The sequence below is a fragment of the Salmo trutta genome, chromosome 28, assembly GCF_901001165.1.
Source record: "Salmo trutta chromosome 28, fSalTru1.1, whole genome shotgun sequence".
NCBI classification, from domain to species: domain Eukaryota; kingdom Metazoa; phylum Chordata; class Actinopteri; order Salmoniformes; family Salmonidae; genus Salmo; species Salmo trutta.
Genome location: NC_042984.1, coordinates 30,281,662 through 30,305,537, shown reverse-complemented (window position 1 = coordinate 30,305,537; position 23,876 = coordinate 30,281,662). Strand labels below are relative to the sequence as shown.

Below are 23,876 nucleotides of genomic sequence, written 5' to 3'. Positions count from 1 at the left end.
ACGTTTGGATTGGATACTTGTTTATGACCTTTTAAGCCATTAGTTCAGCCCATTTCATAATATCTGCTGCACCTATACTTCACTAATCTTTGGAATGTACAGCAGAATCCCAAAGGAGTGCGTATACAGAATATCATCAGCTCTATTTGCTGACCTGAATAAAAAAACCTTAGCAACAGAAATGTATTGCGTTTCTAAAGATTATTCTCATCACTCATGTCAATACTATTGCTTAAATCCGCAGTTGACAGTCAAGGCACGCAAAGCTTAGAATGATTGACTAGAATAAATTACAAGAAAGAAAGAACTAGGCCACCCTATGCAGCAGACAGGCCCCATTGCACAGTAGAGGGGGCAGGGGGTTGTGAACAATTTCATAATTGAGATACAAAATGAAGCAATAACATGCGACACATACAGTACCAGGGTCCCATTCTAGCCCGAACCACCTTGGGCTGTCTGCAGCCTTTCCCAAGCTCCTGATCTCTCTCCAAGTCACCTGTCTCAAAGTGATCTAATGGCATTCCACAGAGAATTCCTGGCTATTTTCCAGACACACCTCTTCTCCTTTATGTTGTGTGGTGAGTGGGAGGTGCCAACATGTGACTATGAGTAGAGTGCTTTTTAACTATTTGTTTGAGTGTGTTTAAGTCAATGTGAGGGCACACCGTACTACACCATCAATACATATAGAGTGGCTGACTTTATGTGCACGGTGGAATGCGATAAGCAAGTGTGTGTGAGTCTATGAGTGTATATTTTTTGTGTATTAATAGATTGTTGTATTTTGACACCCAGGACCAGTTCAGTAGGTTCAAAATCAAGCCCCTCTGACACAGAAAGTGTGCAAACAAATGAACACATGCATGGCACAAGCACACACACACACACACACATACAGATACGCAAACACACACGCCCTGGAGCAGTGGCCTTGTTTGCTTCCCAACAAAGTTGAAATAAATATGCCATGTTCGCTAGCACAACAGAAGAGCAAGCAGAGTGTATATTGAATATCTATTTTTATTTTTGCTACCCTCACTTATTCTGTACATACAGCAACATACCAGTGACCTCCATCGCTATTGGGGTGACATCCTGACCTAACTCATCAGTGTCTACAGGTGTGCAGGAAGACACTCAAAGAGCTGCTCCAATTCTGGACATAACCCAGTGACCATTCACCATTCCTGTCTCACTTTAGGGAAACCCATTACCATCAATTAAATGAAAGCTGATTCATTTCCACCATGTTTCCTTCTTTGAACCCATTTAAAAACAAAGAGTGGCAGAATGGGTGGTTTGTCCTGTAGATTAATTGGGATAAAGATTCTCCAGACCCTCTGGTGCTTTCCCCCTGCATTGTGTCCCAGCTGATTATTCAGAGGCACAGGACACTCTCTGACACCCAAAGCAAGGCCCCTAACTCTAAGGCCATGCACAGAATGGACCTTACGCTGCCTTGGCAATGGACACAAGTCTGCAAAGACCAACTCGTCTGGAATACTAGACTGAAGAAAAAAGTCCAACTGCCACGTTTTACTTACAAACTAATTTGATTTGGTGCAGAAGTTATATTGTTTTGAAGTTTATCTATTTTATTATGTATGATGTAATACAATGTAATGAGATAATTTCATGAGTTAATTTAATGAATTAATAAAAATCGATGAAAAACAGTAGCCTAATCCGGTATGGCACAGCACTTGTTGCCAAATATTTTAGAGCCACATGAAGTAGAATGAAGGACGCTATTCTTTGCCCTCAGGCAAGATGCTTAACCCAATTTGCGTCATTAGGTAGATCATATGTAAAACTGCAACCTAGGTGACTTGCCATGGATAAGAATGACAACTGACAATGTTATTGTGGTGCACCAGAGCTCCCCCTTCCTCTAGTTTATTTTAATGAAGAGAAACCAACGCAACAAACAGTGATGAGGCACTAATCGAGGTCTTCACTAGACTCACAACAGTGGCTCCATGGCACATTCATCATTATCCAGGTCCACATCCCCCTGCACGCATCGATATCCCCTTAGAAAGGGGTTCCAGGGAAGGGAAGGGAAGGGAAGGGAAGGGAAGGGAAGGGAAGGGAAGGGAAGGGACAACCCGAAAAAGAGCACAAAGCAGCAGGGCAGAATATGGCAGCAGAGGGAGAACAAAAATGAACCAGCCTCGGAATGCTTATGATGGGAATCTGACCCACTTACCCATCAGGCCACCGGGCTTCAAAGGAGGGGACAGTCCTGTGCTGCCAGGGCCAGGGAGCCAAGCTCTATGGGAGAGAACAAGCTCTATGGGAGAGACGAGACGACTCAGCTAGCCTGGGCATGTAGGGGCCACCATGACAGCCTCAGCTAGAGCCAGAGCCAGGTCTGCTCCCAGAGATAATGTACTGTATAGTCTGATGAAATCCCATGGATGACTGCGGCGGACCACACAGATGTGTGGAAGAAAATCTATAGCACTAGACCCATGATATATTCTCTGTCTCTGGGATGCTGCTTACAGTGTTTTCCATCACCTTCTCCTGCATGCAGATAACAAATAACCTGTGGTAATTTGGTGCATGCTCGATTCAGTGTACATCACAGAATGTGTGATGATAAATTGTGACTTATTTCATTAAGCACTGGAAATAGAGGAAGTCATTAACACATGGCCAGGTTGGTGTTGACAACTTCCTGATGTACACAGATAATCCACATTTTTAGTATCGGTATTCATTCTATAAAACTGGAAGTTGCCACAGAAACCAAATTCTGTAAGCAGGGTAAATAAAATAAAAGCAGTATTTTGAATCAATAAGGATGTTTCATAGATAACGGAGAACTTTAGAGCGTTTCCCTTATAGCAGCAGTCACTCCGCAGAGATAAGTGTCAGAAACCAGTGGGTTGAATATTTATTATCTCTTCACATCAGATGGATGTTGTCGTGAGGGCGGTTTAGGGATCTGCCTTTAGGGTGGTTAGCAAGCTTCAAACTGACAGTCAGGGGCTAATTCCTCCTTCAATCTTCATTTCTGCCTTTTTATTGTTATAAAAAGAGACAAGAGAAACGTGAACAAAGAGAAAAAAAATGCAGAATGGCATCCGTGTTTCCTCTAGAGAGAGAAACGCTCAAATCTAAAATTCGAATGGGGGAGGCAGTGAGAGGCAGGAGGTCACAATAGGGGGGTGGGGGGTGGACAATAGGGGAATCGAATGGGGGGTGGGGTGGATGTGTGCACCGTCACGGTTTATGCTTAGTTTCCATGAATGAATCAGGGGGACACGTGCCGCATCCGTGCATGCATGTGTGTGTGTTAGTGGGGGTCCTTGGCCTGTGACGTTTATGTCAGCCCTCTGTTTTGTCCTCGCAGCTGTTGTTAATGTCATGCCCAACAGCCAACGTAACATAAACATAAAGAAAACCCTCACCTCCACTATCACCACATTCACATCCTGTAGCTGTACCATAGAACAAGAGATTATTTATGAACATGTGTGAGCATGTGACTATGATGAGTTGTGTGCGAGTGTATGCCTAAAATATCTACTCTAAAAAGAAAACTCAAGTGGATTTTTAGCTCAAAGGTTAACCCTCCATGTGAGACTGAGACAGAGATACCAGTTAACCATCTACATAGCCTTCAGAAAGTATTCACACCCCTTGACTTACTCCACATTTTGTTGTGTTACAGCCTGAACTCAAAATGGATGAAATTGATTTGTTTTTCTCTTACCCATCTACACACAATACCCCATAATGACAAAGTGAAAACATGTTTTCAAAATTTTTGCAAATGTATTGAAAATTAAATACAGAAATATCTAATTTACATAAGTATTCACACCCCTGAGTCAATACTTTGTAAGAAGAACCTTGGCAGCAACTACAGCTGTGAGTCTTTCTAGGTAAATCTCTAAGAGCTTTCCACACCCGGATTGTGCAACATTTGCCCATTATTCTTTTAAAAATTCTTCAAGCTTTTTCAAATTTGTTATTATTGCTAGACAACCATTTTCAGGTCTTGTCATAGATTTCCAAGTAGATTTAAGTCAAAACTTTAACTCGGAACATTAACTATCTTCTTGGTAAGCAACTCCAGTGTAGATTTGGCGTTGTGTTTCAGGTTATTGTCCTGCTGAAAGGTGAATTCATCTCCCAGTGTCTGGTGGAAAGCAGACTGAACCAGGTTTTCCTCTAGGATTTTGCCTGTGCTTAGCTCCATTCCGTTTATTTTTTAATAACAACTACGTTTGAAAATATAGAGAGTGGTACTCAGTAATGTATTGTATTGTATTTGCAGTTTTAATTTAGTGCCTTGTTGCAAACAGGATGCATGTTTTTGGAATATTTTTATTCTGTACAAGCTTCCTTCTTTTTACTTAGGTTAGTATTGTGGAATAACTGCAATGTTGTTAATCCATCCTCAGTTTTCTCCTATCACAGCCATTAAACTCTGTAACTGTTTTAAAGTCACCACTGGCCTCATGGTGAAATCGCTGTGCGGTTTCCTTTCTCTCTGGCAACTGTTAGGAAGGACGCCTGTATCTTTGTATAGACTGGGTGTATTGATACACCATCCAAAGTGTAATTAAAAACTTCACCATGCACAAAGATGTCTATGTTTCCTCCCCCATCTACCAATAGTTGCCCTTCTCGCGAGGCATTGGATAACCTCTCTGGTCTTTCTGGTTGAACCCGTGTTTGAAATTCCCTGCCTGACTGAGGGATCTTACAGATAATTGTATGTGTGGGGTACAGAGATACAGTTGAAGCTGGAAGTTTGCATACACCTTAGCGAAATACATTTAAACTCAGTTTTTCACAATTCCTGACATTTAATCCTAGACAAAAATCCCTGTTTTAGGTCAGTTAAGATCACCACTTCATTTTAAGAATGTGAAATGTCAGAATAATAGTAGAGAGAATGATTTATATCAGCTTGTATTTCTTTCATCACATCCCCAGTGGGTCAGAAGTTTACATATACTCAATTAGTATTTGGTAGCATTGCCTTTAAATTGTTTAACTTGGGTCAAACGTTTCGGGTAGCCTTCCACAAGCTTCCCACAATAAGTTGAGTGAATTTTGGCCCATTCCTCCTGACAGAGCTGGTGTAACTGAGTCAGGTTTGTAGGCCTCCTTGCTTGCACACAGTTTTTCAGTTCTGACCACAAATGTTCTATAGGATTGAGGTCAGGGCTTTGTGATGGCCACTCCAATACCTTGACTTTGTTGTCCTTAAGCCATTGTGCCACAACTTTGGAAGTTTGCTTGGGGTCATTGTCCATTTGGAAGACCCATTTGCGACCAAGCTTTAACTTCCTGATGTCTTGAGATGTTGCTTCAATACACCCACATCATTTTCCTGCCTCATGATGTCATCTATTTTGTGAAATGCACCAGTCCCTCCTGCAGCAAAGCATCCCCACAACATGATGCTGCCACCCCCGTGCTTCCCAGTTGGGATGGTGTTCTTCGGCCTGCAAGCCTCCCCCTTTTTCCTCCAAACATAAACATGGTCATTATGGCCAAACAGTTCTATTTTGATTCATCAGACCAGAGGACATTTCTCCAAAAAGTACGATCTTTGTCCCCATGTGCAATTGCAAACCGTAGTCTGGCTTTTTTAGAGCAGTTTTGGAGCAGTGGCTTCTTCTTTGCTGAGCGGCCTTTCAGGTTATGTCGATATAGGACTCGTTTTACTGTGGATATAGATACTTTTGTACCTGTTAATTCCAGCATCTTCACAAGGACCTTTGCTGTTGTTCTGGGATTGATTTGCTCTTTTCGTACCAAAGTACGTTCATCTCTAAGAGACAGAACGCGTCTCCTTCCTGAGCGGTATGACTGCTGCGTGGTCCCATGGTGTTTATACTTGCGTACTATTGTTTGTACAGATGAACCTGGTACCTTCAGGCATTTGGAAAATGCTCCCAAGGATGAACCAGACTTGTGGAGGTCTACAATTTTTTTCTGAGGTCTTGGCTGATTTCTTTTGATTTTCCCATGATGTCAAGCAAAGAGCCACTGAGTTTGAAGGTAGGCCTTGAAATACATCCACAGGTACACCTACGATTGACTCAAATTATGTCAATTGGCCTATCAGAGGCCTCTAAAGCCATGACATAATTTTCTGGAATTTCCCAAGTTGTTTAAAGGCACAGTCAACTTAGTGTATGTTAACTTCTGACCCACTGCAATTGTGATATAGTGAATTATAAGTGAAATCATCTGTCTGTAAACAATTGTTGGAAAAAGTACTTGTGTCATGCACAAAGTAGATGTCCTAACCGACTTGCCAAAACTATAATTTGTTAACAAGAAATTTGTGGAGTGGTTGAAAAACAAGTTTTAATGTCTCCAACCTAAGTGTATGTAAACTTCCTACTTCAACTGTAAGTAGTCTTTTAAAAATCATGTTAAACACTATTAGTGCACACAGAGTGAGTCCGTGCAACAAATTATGTGACTTGTGAAGCACATTTTTACTTGCAATAACAAAGGCGTCAAATACTTATTGACTCAAGACATTTCAGCTTTTAATTTGTAAACATTTTGAAAACACAAAATTCCACTTTGACATAATGGGATATTGCATACACCAGTGAAAACAAAAAAATCTCAATTTAATCCATTTTAAATTCAGGCTGTCACACTACAAAATGTGGAAAATGTCAAGGGGTGTGAATACTTTTTGAAGGCACTGTATAGTAGACAGGATCAGGCCTGTCACACATCTTGTTATATCCAATAAGGCTCTTGTGTTTCACCGCTGGTCAAAATATACAACTGATCATCCACTTCCGATTGAGAAAAACAACGTTCTGACTAATTCCTAATAACTCATGGTACAGCCTCAGTTTATCCACCAAATCCATGGAAAAACAAATCCCAGTAGCCTTATCTTTGTATCCGGGACTAGAGCTCTGTGAGTACATGTTTTTGGTCTCTGACAGCCTCCTGATTGACAAGTTAATACAATGCCAACAGATTAAATGTATCTATATTAGGCATACATGACAATGCTACACCAATAATCCCTGGCAATACGGTGGATTCTAAGGATACATTCATGCTGCCATCATGTGGCTAAACGTAGTAACCACAATTAAATTGCGGTACCATTGAGAAGTAAAATAACTAGCATGAAGACTTAAGGCTGAACTTTTTATCCATTTTGTATTTCTAACAACCATTGGTCTGCAGCACACTCCTGTTGGTGAATAATCATGTACTATAAATTGAAGCACATGAAAGCATGTACACATCACATCATCTCCATTTCCGTCTACCATCGCAGTAAAAACACAACCAGCGCTAATGAAAGATCAGCAAGCAGATTGAGTGTAGTTACATAATACAAACCATCAACATTTGAGACAAACAGTGAGAGGGTTACTCCAGAGAACAGGAGGCTGCTGAGGGGAGGACGGTTCATAATAAGGACTGGAATGTAGTGAATAGAATGGCATCAAACCGCGTGTTTGATGTGTTCGATATCATTCCATTTATTCTGCTCCAGCCATTACTATGAGCCCGTCCTCCCCAATTAAGCTGACACTGTTTGCTTGTGCTCCAGAGGTAAGGTGAACTCTGAAGGTTATGTAATGTGCCAGCAAAAACACTGTTTATCAGTGAATCAGAGGACAGTTACAGTTTTACAGACTGTCGGAATCTCATTGGCCGGCTCTGCGTTGATGGGCTCTGAGTTAATTAAGCAATAAGGCCCAAGGGGTTGTGGTATATGGCCAAAATACCACGGCTAAGGGCTGTTCTTAAGCACGACGCAACGTGGAGTGCCTAATACAGCTCTTCGCCATATACCACAAACCCCCGAGGTGCCTTATTGCTATTATAAACTGGTTACCAACGTAATAAGAACAGTAAAAATAAATGTTTGTCATACCCATGGTATATGGTCTGATATACCATGGCTGTCAGCACATCAGCATTCAGGGCTCAAACCACCCAGTTTCTAATATAGATTGTATTATTATTTCAAGAATCTGACTATATTTTGACTAGTATTTTTGTCATTAGCTCACATTGTTCTGCTAAAAGAGCAAAGTAAATTGTACTGCCAAAGAGGGTATGGTTGCTGTAACATTGACCTTCACCAAAAAAATACTTTAACAGCTGCTGTGTATGGTTGCTGGCTGAACAGCAACAGCATACAGTACTGTGCAGCCAGCCTGTCCATAACTCACCCCTCTTGCCACTCCCCTCCTCTCCCCTCAGCGGCCTCCACCATTGGTTGCCCTCTTGTGAATCACATACTAGCAGTCAAACAACTGCTAGGGGTATTACTGGCCCAGGTCCTGCATAGCTAAACCTAAATCAGGCCTGAATTTGATCCATGTCGTCCCTCATCTTTCCCTTATCACAAACTGTGACGGCTCACATTTTCTCACTCTCTCTTGGTCACACTATTTCAGCCTTTCACATGGCCTCTCTGTATCTCACTCTCTAGGGACGTTTTACTCTTCACTGTGAAAGCAACTCTTCTTTAAGATCCCTCCTTCTTGTATCAACTGACCCAAAGTTGACCTGCCTGCATTCCAATGGCTCCCTCTTTCTGTCACTGTGGAGTTTTCTGTAAGATCTGTGAAGGTGGAAAGGAGAAGATTATTAAAGAGAGTGATAGAGAGAAGACAGGAGCCTCAAATATAGGGGCTGTGAAATATATTTTACAGTGCAACCCCAGCCCTGGTCCAGTATGCCAGTAACATCACATGCTTTCTCAGATTGTTTACTTGCACTCGTTTAGTCTCTCGGTCTAAACTCTCACCCGCCTCCTCCCTGCCTCTAGCCCTCCCCTTCTCTCACCCCCCTTTCTTGGTCAGTGTGATTGTTTGTTGGCGATAAGATCCAAGGGTGAGACACAGCGACAGTGTGCCAGAGCAAAGTGAAGAGGGGTTGCTCTTATTTGTGCGTCTTTTTTTCCCCTGAAAGTCCACTCTCAGGACAACTGTGAGTAGCTGAATGCTTCTGAACTTCTGGGGTCAAAGAGGACTGGTTATTTGGGTCAGGTAGGAGCGGGGTGGGGCGGTCATTTAGACCCTTTACTCGGGTCGGGAGTGGGCATGCAGAATTAAGTGAACTCTAACACAGATTCTGCAGACAGACTTCTAGAATACAAAAATGCTTTGAAATGCACGAAAGGCATGATCATTGGTAACATACCAACTCAGGCTGTTGTGGGAGGGAAAGTGAAAGGGATTGTGTTAATAGCATGCAGTATTGTATTTGGATCCAAATAATTGTAATCTCTCTCAATGCCTTTTGAGATGATGCATCAGGGCATTGGCCATATGTGTCAACTCAAGACTCCACAAGTTAAATTTGTAAACATCTCCACCGCAGAAGACAGACACAACTCCATATTTGGACATCAATTCACACTGTACTCCTTGATAATATGTCTGCACAAGATAGTTTCTTTGTGCATTTTTTAGAGAACAACACTCAAAAGTTATGTCAAACTCTTTTGCATAAAGGTCTCATAAAGTGGGTAATGCAATGGATTAGTAATGTAGTGTCTGTTTGACAGTCCACCACACTGTGTGTGGAGGTCATTAAGGACGTGGTGACATGGTTGCTGATGTTGACCAACTGCCAGTTTCCACCATTTTTATTGGCTTCTGTGTGTGTGTGTGTGTGTGTGTGTGTGTGTGTGTGTGTGTGTGTGTGTGTGTGTGTGTGTGTGTGTGTGTGTGTGTGTGTGTGTGTGTGTGTGTGTGTGTGTGTGTGTGTGTAAGAGAGAGAGTGAGCAACAGTCACCTTGCCATTCATGCTAATAGAGCTTATCTGAATCTGAGAGAGCGAGAGAGAGACCATATTAGCTTGCAATACAAACAAATTAGCTTAGGGGTATACTACGATGAAAGCTAGATCTACTCAGGGTTTTCTGAAGTTAGCCAGCTTCAGTTAGCTTCACATTCCAGCTCAGGCTTCCTCCGTATTACGATGGTGGATATTGCTCGTGCGCTTGCCGCAAAAGATGCCCACATACTAAGTTTGGTTTGCTCCTGGCAGAACTCAGCTAGGTGAAAGTCAAGCATACTCAAAGAACTTTGCTTGAAAAACACTCTTGAGACGCCATAGCAACAACATAGCCAGAATTAATCTAAATCTGAAATTAATTTTAACATTTTTTACCTAAGAGGTCTTAGTCACGCAATTTTACATCTAACTTATTGTTTGTTGCAGTATTTCTCAAGTGAAAAAATGTGCATGAAAACTAGTTGTCTTGTTAAATGACAAGAAACACTTAATTGAAGAATCCCATCCATAGTTCCCACTCCTAATAGGAGTAGTACTGCTGACCAATCACCAACGAAGGGGCCTAGACTTCGGCTACCGAACTTCGACTTGCCTCAAGAAAAACGGTTTTGACTGGGAAGCCTGCGAAAGGCTTAACTCTAACAGGCTTGTAACTGCATGTACATGTCACACATGGCTAGTCGAATGCCAAACTCTTCATTGAGACAATGCTGAAACATCAATGCCTTCTTTGTACTTTGGTGTGCTCTTAAGGATCAGACCCTTTTTCAATTTCCGCCTAAAATGACATACCCAAATCTAACTGCCAGTAGCTCAGGACCTGAAACAAGGATATGTATATTCTTGATACCATTTGAAAGGAAAGACTTTGAAGTTTGTGTAAATGTGAAATTAATGTAGGAGAATATAACACATTAGATCTGGTAAAAGACAATACAAACCAGAAAACATTAGTTTTCAAAAAATTATTTGTTCCATAGTCTTTGAAATACAAGAGAAAGGCCCTACATTGAGATAGGATTCAAGTTGTAATTTAGATGTTGTCCACAAGATGGCAGCAGTGTGTGTGCAAAGTGTGCAGACTGATCCAGTATAGAATTACATCACTACACAATATTTTGTGTCAAGTCTGCCAGGAGTTTGCCCAAATGTGCCGAATTGGTCAATTTATACATTTTCAAGTACATAACTATAGAGAATATACAAAAATGCTATGGTGATTAAAAAAATTAAGTTTACACACTCCCAGGAATGTCATATATGATGGATCATTAGCTTCCCTACAGAAAATACACTAACCTTCACACATCTAGATGGCTGGGTGGGGTGGGTGTGGAGCCAGAGACAGCAGTGGGGTCAAACTGTAGAACCCAGTTCCTAAAAATTGATTTTATCAAACAAAACTATGCTACATTTTATCTCTGGGACCCTCATGATGACAAATCAGAGCAAGATTACTGAATGTAAGTACATTATTGATACATTATGAATGTATCAAACCAGTTGCCTTGATAAAAGTGTTTTGTTGGTGTGCACTATCCTCAAACAATGGCATGGTATTTTTTTGCTGTAATAGCTACTGTAAATTGGACACTGTTAGATTAACAATAATTTAAGCTTTCTGCCCGTATAAGACATGTCTATGTCCCGGAAAGTTGGCTGTTGTTTACAACGTAATTCTAGTCAAATTATCGCATATTGAGCAACAACTATCCCGGTTTAGGGACACCGATCCCGTAGAGGTTAATGCACAATCAAAAAAAATCCAACTCTTATGATAAAATAATTTTATTACAAAGGTTTTACTGTGCATGAAGTTTCAAATGCATTCTGTCATTACTAAATGTGCAATGTGATAGGTATATATACAGTTGAAGTCGGAAGTTTACATACACTTAGGTTGGAATCATTAAATCTCGTTTTTCAACCACTCCACAAATTTCTTGTTAACAAATTATAGTTTTGGCAAGTCGGTTAGGATATCTACTTTGAGCATGACACAAGTAATTTTTCCAACAATTGTTTACAGACAGATTATTTAATTTATAATTCACTGTATCTCAATTCCAGTGGGTCAGAAGTTTACATACACTAAGATGACTGTGTTTTTAAACAGCTTTAAAAATTCATTGAAAATGATGTCATGGCTTTAGATGCTTCTGATAGGCTAATTGACATAATTTGAGTCAATTGGAGGTGTACCTGTGGATGTATTTCAAGGCCTACCTTCAACTCAGTGCCTCTTTGCTTGACATCATGGGAAAATCAAAATAAATCAGCCAAGACCTCAGAAAACAATTGTAGACCTCCACAAGTCTGGTTCATCCTTTGGAGCATTTTCCAAACGCCTGAAGGTACCACATTCATCTGTACAAACAATAGTACGCAAGTATAAACACCATGGGACCACGCAGCCGTCATACCGCTCAGGAAGGAGACGCGTTCTGTCTCCTAGAGATTAATGTACTTTGGTGCGAAAAGTGCAAATCAATCCCAGAACAACAGCAAAGGACCTTGTGAAGATGCTGGAGGAAACAGGTACAAAAGTATCTATATCCACAGTAAAACGAGTCCTATATCGACGTAACCTGAAAAGCCACTCAGCAAGGAAGAATCCACTGCTCCAAAACCACCATAAAAAAGCCAGACTACGGTTTGCAACTGCACATGGGGACAAAGATCGTACTTTTTGCAGAAATGTCTTCTGGTCTGATGAAACAAAAATGGAACTGTTTGGCCATGATGACCATCTTTATGTTTGGAGGAAAAAGGGGGAGGCTTGCAAGTCAAAGAACACCATCCCAACCGTGAAGCACGGGGGTGGCAGCATCATGTTGTGGGGGTGCTTTGCTGCAGGAGGGACTGGTGCATTTCACAAAATAGATGACATCATGAGGCAGGAAAATGATGTGGGTGTATTGAAGCAACATCTCAAGATATCAGTCAGGAAGTTAAAGCTTGGTCGGAAATGGGTCTTCCAAATGGACAATGACCCCAATCATACTTCCAAAGTTGTGGCACAATGGCTTAAGGACAACAAAGTCAAGGTATTGGAGTGGCCATCACAAAGCCCTGACCTCAATCCTATAGAAAATTTGAAAAAAAAGTGTGTGCGAGCAAGGAGGCCTACAAACCTGACTCAGTTACAGCAGCTCTGCCAGGAGGAATGGGCCAAAATTCACCCAACTTATTGTGGGAAGCTTGTGGAAGGCTACCCTAAACATTTGACCCAAGTTAAACAATTTAAAGGCAATGCTACCAAATACTAATTGAGTGTATGTAAACATCTGACCCACTGGGAATGTGATGAAAGAAATACAAGCTGAAATAATTCATTCTCTTTACTATTATTCTGGCATTTCACATTATTAAAATGAAGTGGTGATCCTAACTGACCTAAGACAGGGAATTTTTACTAGGATTAAATGTCAGGAATTGTGAAAAACTGAGTTTAAATATATTTGGCTAAGGTATGTAAACTTCCGACTTCAACTGTATATAATAAAACAAATACTCAAATGAAGGGGATGATGATGCAATCTTCGCGAGAGTGAGGGAATATGATTTCATTGGTCCTCAACTTGCGGCTCAGGCACTTCATTCAGGATAAATGGAGTTTGCCCTGAGTTAACCTGCCCTGGAGCAAATTAGTTCTGAAGGCTTTGTTTCCATAGAAATGTACCTGGCTAAAAGGTGAGCCACTTTCGTGGTGTCAGTTATCCCAAGTTGAACTCAGAGTTGACCAAAGTTATCTCGGTAACTCCTCAAACTTGTTTCGTAGTATACCCCTCTGATCTAGTTTACTGTAAGCCTGGAAATGGGGTCTAAAGTGTAATTAACTGTAGGTGTCCAGACAAAGCCTGGATTTTAGGTTCATCCGAGGCCCCTTACGGCACCATAACAAGACCTTTAAACCTACCTACCATAAATAACATATTGGTGCCAAGCAACTTCATGGTCTCTTTCAAAGAGTCCATTATCAAATCAAGGGTAATGAGGCTTTGAAATATTCATACAGCCCACTAGACAATAAAACACTATTCTTTTTGTGATTTTAAATTAAATAAGTTCCTTAAATCTATTTTAAAGGCAACAAGCCAGTTGTGCATGTACCTTCTGTCATTTGTTTACATTAAGTTTAGATGGGGCTAGCCCATAGCCACGGGAAGTAGGCTGCAGCATCCCCTGATAAATCAGGAGTTGAGTTCTGAGGGAGACAATGGGGTGAGGGTGAGTGGCGTCAAGTGCCAGTGGGGTGAGCAGTATTCCAGTAGCTCTGGAGGTGAATTGGGTGAGAGTGAGGATGAATTGTGTGGGGAGGAAGGTGTGGAGAAGCCTTCTATGTCCGAGCCTTGCAATGGAGGTCATGAAGCAGATGATTCTGGTCCAGTAGGAGTGACATGTTTGGAGAAAGTGGACCCCTGCCTTCTGGCTGATCCATATGTGGTGTCAGGTTGGGTGGAGAAGAGATTGGGGACTGTTTCTGCCGTCCAGAGAGAACAGGCACTCCGCATCACTCGACTAGGGACAAGAACTGTGAATGGCTTTGCTCTCCGGAGCAGGTCGCTGTTGAAAGTAGTGATAACAGGGGTGGCATTAAGTGCTGAGGAGGGTGAACTGAAATTGAAGATTCCCGGTGTCTGGGACCCCCATTTGGTGCGACGCAGACCCGGTGGAGAGCGTGGTGAAACAGAGAAGACACTGTCTGTTCTGCTGAGTTTTGATGAGAGCTTTTGTCCCGAACCAATTACAGTGTTTTAAGTGCCGAGCTTATGGTCATGTTGCAGCAGTGTGTAGGAGGGAGATTCCTAGATGTGAGAAGTGTGCAGGAGGGTATGAGACAAAGGAATGTGTAGTATAGGTGGAAAAAGTTGTGTGTGTTAACTGTAGGGGTACCCATGTTGCTGGAGATCAGACGTGTCCGGTGAAAGAAAGGCAGGCGGAGGTTGCCGGGATCAGAGTAGTGCAGAAGGTGTCGTATGCTTAGGTAGTGAAGAGAGTAGTAGAGGAAGATGGGTACAGGGTGAGGAATCCTGAGAGGATCCCTGTGAGTTGGCCGAGGCCAATAGAGAATGATAGGAATAATGTGCTTCAGTAAGGTTGGTTTATTAGCTTTAATAACCTTAGTTTTCAGCTGTACCGCAGAAATGGAACATAAATCACAGAAAGTAGATGTTGTGGTGGCAGTTGCCGAGAATGACTTGGGTGTACAAGATTTTACTGCAGAAGAGTTACAAGGTGTGTTGAACGATAGTGTCCCGTCCTCCCAGGCTGTTGGCATGGTGTAGTATCAGTAGGACTAAGTAGTGGAATAGTGGTGAGGTTTTAATGGGTGTAGGGTTAGTTGGTAGGGCAATTTTTCTTCCCTTTTCCTCTTCCCTTCCCTTTTTGTGTCACAGTGTTATTTTTTCTATAGTTTGCCACCCTTACAGTAGGTGGCGGCATGAATCTTTAACGCTTGTTTGCAGATGCCATAATACCATAGAAGAAGAAGGTGAGCTTGTGCTTTTTGGCTGTAATGTCTTAGCCTAGTTACTTGGCCTATGGATTTGAAATAACGTTTTATTTGTCACATGCGCCGAATACAACACCTTACGGTGAAATGCTTACTTATAAGCCCTTAACCAACATTGCAGTTAAGAAAAATAAAGAGTTTAGAAAATATTTACTAAATATTAAATAAAAGGTTACAATAAAATAACAATAACATTACTATATACTGGGGGTACCAGTACCAAGTCAGTCTTGCCTGTGGCTTAGTTGGTAGAGCATGGTGTTTGCAACGCCAGCATGGTGTGTGCAACGCCAGGGTCGTGGGTTCGATTCCCACGGGGGGCCAGTACAAAAAAATATATATATATAAAAATTAAATGTATGCATTCACTACTGTAAAGCGCTCTGGATAAGAGCGTCTGCTAAATGACGTAAATGTAATGTGCAGGGGTACAGGTCAGTTGAGATAATTGAGGTAATATGCACATGTAGGTAGGGGTAAAGTGACTATGCATTGATAATAAACAGCGAGAAGCAGCAGTGTAAAAAAGGGGTGGGGGAGTTAATGCAAATAGTCCGGGTAGCCATTTGATTAACTGTTCAGCAGGCTTATGGCTTGGGGGTAGAAGCTTTTGGACCTAGACTTGGCGCTCCGGTACCGCTTGTCGTGCCATAGCAGAGAGAAAAGTCTATGACTAGGGTGGCTGGAGCCTTCGAACATTTTTAGGGACTTCTGCTGACACCGCCTGGTATAGAGGTCCTGGATGGGGGAAGCTTGGCCCCAGTGATGTACACACTACCCTCTGTAGCTCCTTGCGGTCGGATGCAGAGCAGTTGCCATATCAGGCGGTGATGCAACCAGTCAGGATGCTCTCATTGGTGCAGCTGTATAACTTTTTCAGGATCTGAGGACTCATGCCAAATCTTGATCTGCTTTTGCAAATAGCCTTTGAAGTTCCTATTTCATCAGTAACCATTTTTTTTACGGCATTGTGCAGAGGGGAAGTTTTGGGTTATTGTTAAAATACCTAGTCACCATGAGAGGGAGTCTCCAGACGTACTGGTCTGTTAAGAGGAGACATATTTTGACGGGGAATAAATCTTGTTCTGTCTCTGTTCCTCACCTGTCTTTCAGATGCTTCACCTGACAACAGGCCGTGTGGGGTGCTTGCTTTCCAAGCAAGCGGTGGTTGCCCTGACGAGCAGTGGCGCGAGGATGTCAAGCCATGGCCACCACGGTACTATTCTTTGATCAGCTAATTTATTGCATTTACACATTTTCCCATGGCGCAGAGCAAAAAATATACCATTTTATAATGCTATTCTACACATTTTGTCATGAGGCTAAGAGAAAATGTTACCATTTTAAAGAACATTTCCTGCAATTCTACACTTTTTGTCATGGGGCAGATATTTTTTTTGTTGGTGTTTAATAGCTCCTCTCAACATTTGTTACCATTTTAAAGCTAATTTCCTGCAATTCTACACATTTTGCTATCATATGCTATCTGGAGGCCCCCGACCTCCAGTGGGGCCCCAACCCTCCCCAAAAAGGAATATGGGGGCCCCGTGGCACGTGCCTTGCGTGCCTGTTTCGTAATCCGTCCCTGCTTTCCACCCAGTGTAGTCTTCTTCTCTGAGGTCCATTATCTCACGTCAGATAGCATGATGGCCGTTTGCACTGATCTGATTTGGTTGAGGGACAAGTGTCACGTAGGAGTGACACCATCTGACGTAAGACAATGCTCTGAGGTCTATAAACCTCTACACCCCACCTTACCACCGCTCCCTTTACCTCAACCTCCCCTTATCTTGTGTCCTATATCTCATGTACTGTAGAGGTGTCCGACTCAGTGGACATGTCACAGCCAATGTACTGGGATCGTCTGGACACCCCTCTGCCAGACAGACCATGGAAGGACGTCCTGGACTCTACAGATAAGAGCCTAAAACAGAAGGAGAAGGGTCCCTGGACTGCACTGTCCAAGGAGGAGAAAATCGCCTGTAAGCCCCTCTCTCATTCCTTCTCATGTCACAGCCTTTAATCCTGCTATTCTTAATATTTCTCCTTCTGTATCCCAGTGTACAGGCTGAAGTTCAACCATACCTATCCTGAGATGAAGAGGCCGTCCCATGAGTGGAAGACCGTGATTGGTGGGATGTTCATCTTCTTTGGCATCACTGGTCTGGTGGTCTTTTGGCAGGGCCACTATGGTAAGATTTCTCATGGTTGATTGCAAAAATTGATAGACTAAAAGCCATTATCACATGGCTGGGCGATTGTTCCATCCTTAAACTTGCTGTTCTTTTTCTCTTTTGCGTGTCCCACAGTGTACCCACCCCAACCTCATACCTTTGGTGAGGAGTGGCAGGCTAAGCAGATCCAGAGGATGCTGGATATGCGGGTCAACCCAATTGAGGGCTTCTCTGCCCAGTGGGACTACAAGAACAAACAATGGAAGTAAAGGAAGGGACTAGACCCCTGCTGGAAGGAAGAATGGTTCGACTTGACACCTTGAGCCTCTGTTCAGCCACCATAACGGCAATCCATCCATCTGAATCCATTCTCTTACTGTTTAAGTAATAAATAACTAAAAACTGGTTGTTTCCTTCTCTCTCCCTCTGAGAAAATAACAGTATCATATTATGGGCTGCTTGTCCTCAACCCAATTTCTGCTTTAGTGTTCCTGGGGTAGTGTCTAGTTTGGCCCTAAGTGAGTATTGTGAGATGTGCCATTGCCTTGGTGGTCCTGACACATTCAACACTAACAAAGGATATTCTACTCCAAAATGGTCCACCGTATTGAATGTGTAAACACAACTCAATGACAAAAGATTAAATCAATCCTTGTACCTTTGTGTTTTCATTCCCTAAAATCAGTCCTAAAATTGCAAAGAACATTAACATTTTCTGTAGAAAACTATTAAAAAGTCAAGAAGTGAAGATGGATGGCAAACAAGTTAAAGATCATGTATGGCCGGACGCTCTGAGCAGCTTTACTACAGGCAAGGGACACCATTAAATTAACTTACAGACTAACATTTATTTGGATGTTGTCCTTTAGGAACAAGTCATGAATTTTTTTGAGTTTTCCTCAATGAATGTCTTCTGGCCTTTCCCCTTATCCCTCCCAAACCATCAAAATAAAATGTCAGCGTTCTCTCCATGTTCCAAATTGGTCGCTGCATGTAATCTAAGACATTACATTGGAATCGTAAGAAATAGAAACAGACTATACACCATGGAGTTCCTTGTTTTTTCTCTAAAATCAAATCACAATTTATTGGTCACATAAGAGGATTAGCAGATGTTATTGCGGGTGTAGCAAAATGATTGTGTTTCTAGCTCCAACAGTGCAGTAATATCAAATAATTTCACAACACGCATCTAAAGTAAAGGAATGGAATTAAGAATACATAAATATTTGTACGAGCAATGTTGGAGCGGCATAGACTAAAATAAAGTATTATAGAATACAGTATATACATATGAGATGAATAATGCAAAATATGTAAACATAACGAAAAAAAACCCTAACAATTACGCAATGCAAAGATGAAATTTAAGACCATTTGAAGAGACTTTACACCAAATATAAAAATGTTACTTCAATAAAACAGACACTTACTGTAACGTTAACAGACTTACACAGATCCATACGTTGTGTGCCTCCAGTTTACCAACTACACTTCCTGCCCAATTACATTTACACAGGTGTTCAGGGCATGCTAGATAGCTAATTAGCACAGGGGGTCACCTCTTCCGTCTGTCTTCCGTAAACAAGCGCTGTAACATGGAGATATGGCCGCGAGGAAACACTAACCTGTTAATGTTATGTAGTAATTTAACCTTTTGTTATTTCTCGCTCATTTGTAAGTTCTGCATTCACTATTGGATGCGGGAAAATAAGAGGGGAAACCCAAAACGGAAATAAACAAACTTAAAGGACCGGAACTTTCTACCATTCTTCTTGAACAATGGCCTGGAAGGTGTGGTGGCTAATTTCTGCATTACCAAATGAGGAGTTACAAACACACCAGTCCGAGTTAAACTACATCTTTAATACTTAAGATACTTTTGCAAAAGTTCTTGACCCCCAATAATGCATTGTCTCGAATGAATCATTGAACAAGGTGATTACAGAATGGCTACAGGGATCTTTTATAGCAACGATACACCCCCTTCAACGTACATTGACAAACCACAGATACTTAGTAACAGTTCACAAAGGTTAAGTTTTGTATGACAGATATCAATAAAACACAGACAGTAACTGTTATGTCAACAGGATTAATGGTATAGCCCAGTATCTGGTCTCTTTAGAACCGTCCCTCCCTGGTATGGTATTGAACAGAACTATTTCATCCAATGGCATATATCAGTTGTCAACTCTAGATACTCCCATCTCAAGCAAACCCCCTCTTGACCCCACTCCTGGACAGGCTCACTGGAGGGAGTGAGCCTCTAGGCCATATAATATCCCAGGATAAGTGTGAGATCTAAGAGAGAACATACAAGGATCCATTTACTGCCATAATCCTCCCCACAATAAAGAAAAGGAGGGAGTGACTTGCTCACAGACATTGTGGAGACAAGTCATTGGTTCCCCATTAATCACTGTCAAGTCCTCCTCTGGTTCACCATCCAAAGGACACAGGGACAACTCAATTTTCCAACTCAATCTTTTTTATTTTTAGTTTGCCTTCAGTTGGTTGGTCTGTCCAGTAATTTAGCCAGTAAACTAGCCAGTAAATTAGGTTGTAAACCTTTAAAGACAGAACAAAAAGTTACCATCTTATTTAAACATTTTAATGAACTTAAATTAGTTTAAACATTTAAATTTTTTATTTTATTTATTTATTTCACCTTTATTTAACCAGGTAGGCAAGTTGAGAACAAGTTCTCATTTACAATTGCGACCTGGCCATTCTAAATAACTAATATGAATTAATCATTTAAGCCTTTTACCATTGGCGTCTTTGGACTGAACCTGTGAGTGAACTTGGAGTTTTCCCTCTGAAGTTTGTTCTTCTGAATGACTGACGCCCTCCATGCCTTCACAGGTGCTCCAAATAAGTGAAAATGATTGATCAGGTGACAAGCAGCCGGTTTGCTGCTGCTGGTGCACTCTGGGAAGTGTAGTTCTTTGACTCACTCCTGATATTCAGCTCAACAATCACACATCCCTTCACATGGTTTAAGAAATAGGTAAAGACACATTCCCATGATGACAAGTCTGACCTCTCCCCTCTCTGAGCCCCAAGTGTCTGAGCCCCAGCTAAGGTAGACTTGCAACTAAAAAAACACCAGAGTCCAATGGACACTTTCTAATGACAAGTACCTCAAATAAGCATATTATACTAATAAAACATCTTAATTATCTATGTTACCCAACTAATTCTGATTCGTCCACGACAAAGGACAGGACACCACCATGAACACTAAGAAACAAACCTTACTGAAGCATATATCACTCTTTGGCCTTTCCCTCTGTGCTGGACGCCTACATTTGACACACACACACTTTATCCACCGAAACTACACAATCGTTTGTCCCATGCCCTCTTGCACACTTCCCACATCTTGGAATCTCCCTCCTACAAACTGCTGCAACATGACCATAAACGTTGCACCTGAAACAGTACAGTGGATTCAACACAAAAGCTCTAACAGGACAACTGATATCCTAACATGACTGTCGGGTAAAGACTGACTCAAAAAGGACTGACAGCTACTCCTCCGTTTCACCACGCTTACCACCTGGTCTGTGTCGCACCAAACAACGGGCATCACGAACACTAGGAATCTTCAACTTCAATTGCTTCAACTCCACATTTAACTCTATCCCAGAAATCACTCCTTTCAACGGTGCCCTGTTCCTAAGATCAAAGCAAGAAACAGATCTTGACCCAAGCTGCGTGACACGGAACACCTGCTCCCTCTGGTCAGAAGAAACGCAAACAAATATCACAAGTCCACTACTGGCTACCTTCATTGATTCAGAGGTGAAAGAAACACACACCTATTTAGGTGAGGTGCTGGCAAGAACCCTTAAAAATTTAAAGGAGAGCCGCACACTCTTGGAGCTCATATGCAAAAATGTAATAACCTAATGTCCAACATTTCGACAGACAAGCTGTCTTCATCAGGGTATAATGACAAACACTGTGGGGTGACTCATTTATATAGTGTCAAAAGACACACACAGGTGTCTGTAACCATGGCCGGGTGTGGCCTGATATCATTGGTAAATTGTTATATATTAAAATAGCATACAAAAAACATAAATGGATAGCATACGATCATAGATACAATTTAGCTACATAGGCCTACAAACATTTACAATAGCAAAATCACAATAATCACAAGAATGGCTTCAGATCAAAGTCTACATTGAGACCGAAGGGAGCAAGGGTCTTTAAATTAAAGATCCAGGCAGCCTCTCGTTTTAACAATAAATTATTGAGGTCACCCCCTCTCCTAGGGAGGGTGACATGTTCGATGCCAATATAGCGTAGGGACAAAATCGAGTGGTTTGCTTCCAAAAAGTGGGACGCACTTGGGTACGTTGAGTTTTTGCACCTAATGGTGCTTCGATGCTCCAAGATTCGTACTTTTAATTTGCGCTTTGTTTTACCCACATAATTTTTACCACAAGATAAATAACTGCCTTAGGGGAGCATGTGATAACACCTTTGATTGGGATCTGTTTCCCTGTTTGTGGGTGTTTGAAGGATCTACATTTATAAGTGCCATTGCATTGAGCACAGCCATTACACTAGTAGTTTCCATCCAGTAGGGGCGCAAATAGACGTTGTACAGGGATATCTTGGGGTGGTAAATCAGAGTTTACCAATTGATCTCAGATTTCTGCCTCGCGAGAATATGACCAAGGGAGGGTCCGAAAACACATTACTAATACTGTCATTGGATCTTAGAATGTGCCAATTTTTGTGAACGATTCCTTTAATTTGTTCAGAGCACTTTGAATAGCGGGTCGTTAGAAGGCAAGAATGCTTATTTTTGTGAGACTGACCTTGAAAAAGGTCATGTTTTGTTTTATCTCAATGGCAGTATTAATCTGACCATTTTTGTACCCCCTCTCCTTGAATTTTCTTTGCCATTTTTAAATCCACTCACGACTCGTAGCTGTATATGTAACAGTTTTAGCTTCCGTCCCTCTCCTCGCCCCGAACCAGGGACCCCTCTGCACACATCAACAACTGCCTCCCACGAAGTATCGTTACCCATTGCTCCACAAAAGCTGCGGCCCTTGCAGAGCAAGGGGAAAAACTATTTCAAGGTCTCAGAGCGAGTGACGTCACCGATTGAAACACTATTAGTGCGCACCCCTCAAACTAGCTAGCCATTTCACATCGGTTACATATAGTCCGTTTGTTTGTGTTGTTGGTCTTGGCAAGCTTAATGTTCTGGTCGGTAGCGAGCTAGTACTCACTCGAGGGACTGCTAGCATCGTCATGAAAAGGGGCATGAATGAAGACATACAATATTATGTTTTTCTAAGTAGTGAGAACACTAGGAAGCAGACCATTTTGAAAAGTAATCTTTAGACATGTGGTACTTTTCTTAAATGTAGTTTTGTAATTTACTAAAACAAATCAGAGAACAAGAAAATTGCGTTTGAAAAAGGTAAAGTTTTTGCTGTGAGCCAATGGGGTAACCTAGGTAACCACAGGTTGTTTTCCCCACAGGTGAACAGGGTCGTGACATTCTATTTAATACGGACAGGGTCTATACTATTTAGGCTCGGAAGGACGTGGCCCATTATTTACCTTGTTACCTGGCAACGACCACAATGGTGTTTCAAACAACTGTCAGTCAAGGCGAGCTCATGAATATAAACTCCCCGCCCACTCAGCCTGTTCTTTCAGGCTTCCTGATAGTTACATGGTAGAAAATGTACGATTTCTTCAATTCTGAGCATTTTAATAGCGTAAAAATTTGATGGGTGATGTGTTGGTCATGCACATTTTTTTTATTGGGAAGTAGGATGACGCTGCCTGTTTATTTATGTGACAAATAACATTTTCTTTTATTTTACTGTGCGGGACATTTAATCCACTCCAACATCAGTAATACAAAACACAAACCAAAAATGCTCAGTACTTCAAAATACACTCAGAGCCCTACTCAGATCTGGTGACATGAGAGGACGGAACTACTGCTCCAGTCAGCAAGCCATGCATCCTTCATTCCCAAGAAGCGTTCAGCTGCAGATACAATGATTATTGATCTTTCCACACCTGCAGTGCAGGTTATCGACATAGCAATAAATGCCAAACGATCTACTTTCTTCACGACAAGGGTATCCTGCACCTTGTGAACGGCACCCATAGCACTGGACTGTGGTGTCTCCGGGACAACCAAGCCACTAGAACATTGTTGAATTTTCTAGCTGACTCGGCATAGGAGACACGCTGAACATCTCTTATCCTAGCCATCTCTGCCTCCTTCACCCTTTCAGGACATTCAGAGAAGTCATGTGCATGCTCCCCACCACAATTACGACATCCAACGTCATCTTCTGCAGGAAAAATAATCAGTCAAGTCATGCTCTCTGCAAACACTTGACACAATGTAATGC

General features: G+C 41.8%; 1 protein-coding gene across 1 annotated transcript; it reads left to right on the top strand.

The window, feature by feature from the left end:
* The first annotated feature begins 8,813 nt into the window (after positions 1 to 8,813).
* Positions 8,814 to 17,871, top strand: LOC115165993 (cytochrome c oxidase subunit 4 isoform 2, mitochondrial). The gene is made up of 5 exons (XM_029719578.1): positions 8,814 to 8,964; positions 16,406 to 16,508; positions 17,110 to 17,274; positions 17,353 to 17,484; positions 17,602 to 17,871. The coding sequence occupies exons 2-5, from the start codon at positions 16,406 to 16,408 to the stop codon at positions 17,733 to 17,735; spliced, it is 534 nt and encodes a 177-aa protein (XP_029575438.1). The 5' UTR covers positions 8,814 to 8,964; the 3' UTR covers positions 17,736 to 17,871.
* Positions 17,872 to 23,876: the final 6,005 nt, after the last annotated feature.

What these genes read in the sequence shown, in the direction of transcription:
- LOC115165993 (XM_029719578.1), top strand. Translation starts at nt 16,406, where the DNA reads ATGCTTCACCTGACAACAGGCCGTGTGGGGTGCTTGCTTTCCAAGCAA. An exon ending in GTCAAGCCATGGCCACCACG is followed by an intron (nt 16,509 to 17,109) that starts GTACTATTCTTT and finishes CATGTACTGTAG; the next exon opens with AGGTGTCCGACTCAGTGGAC. An exon ending in CAAGGAGGAGAAAATCGCCT is followed by an intron (nt 17,275 to 17,352) that starts GTAAGCCCCTCT and finishes TCTGTATCCCAG; the next exon opens with TGTACAGGCTGAAGTTCAAC.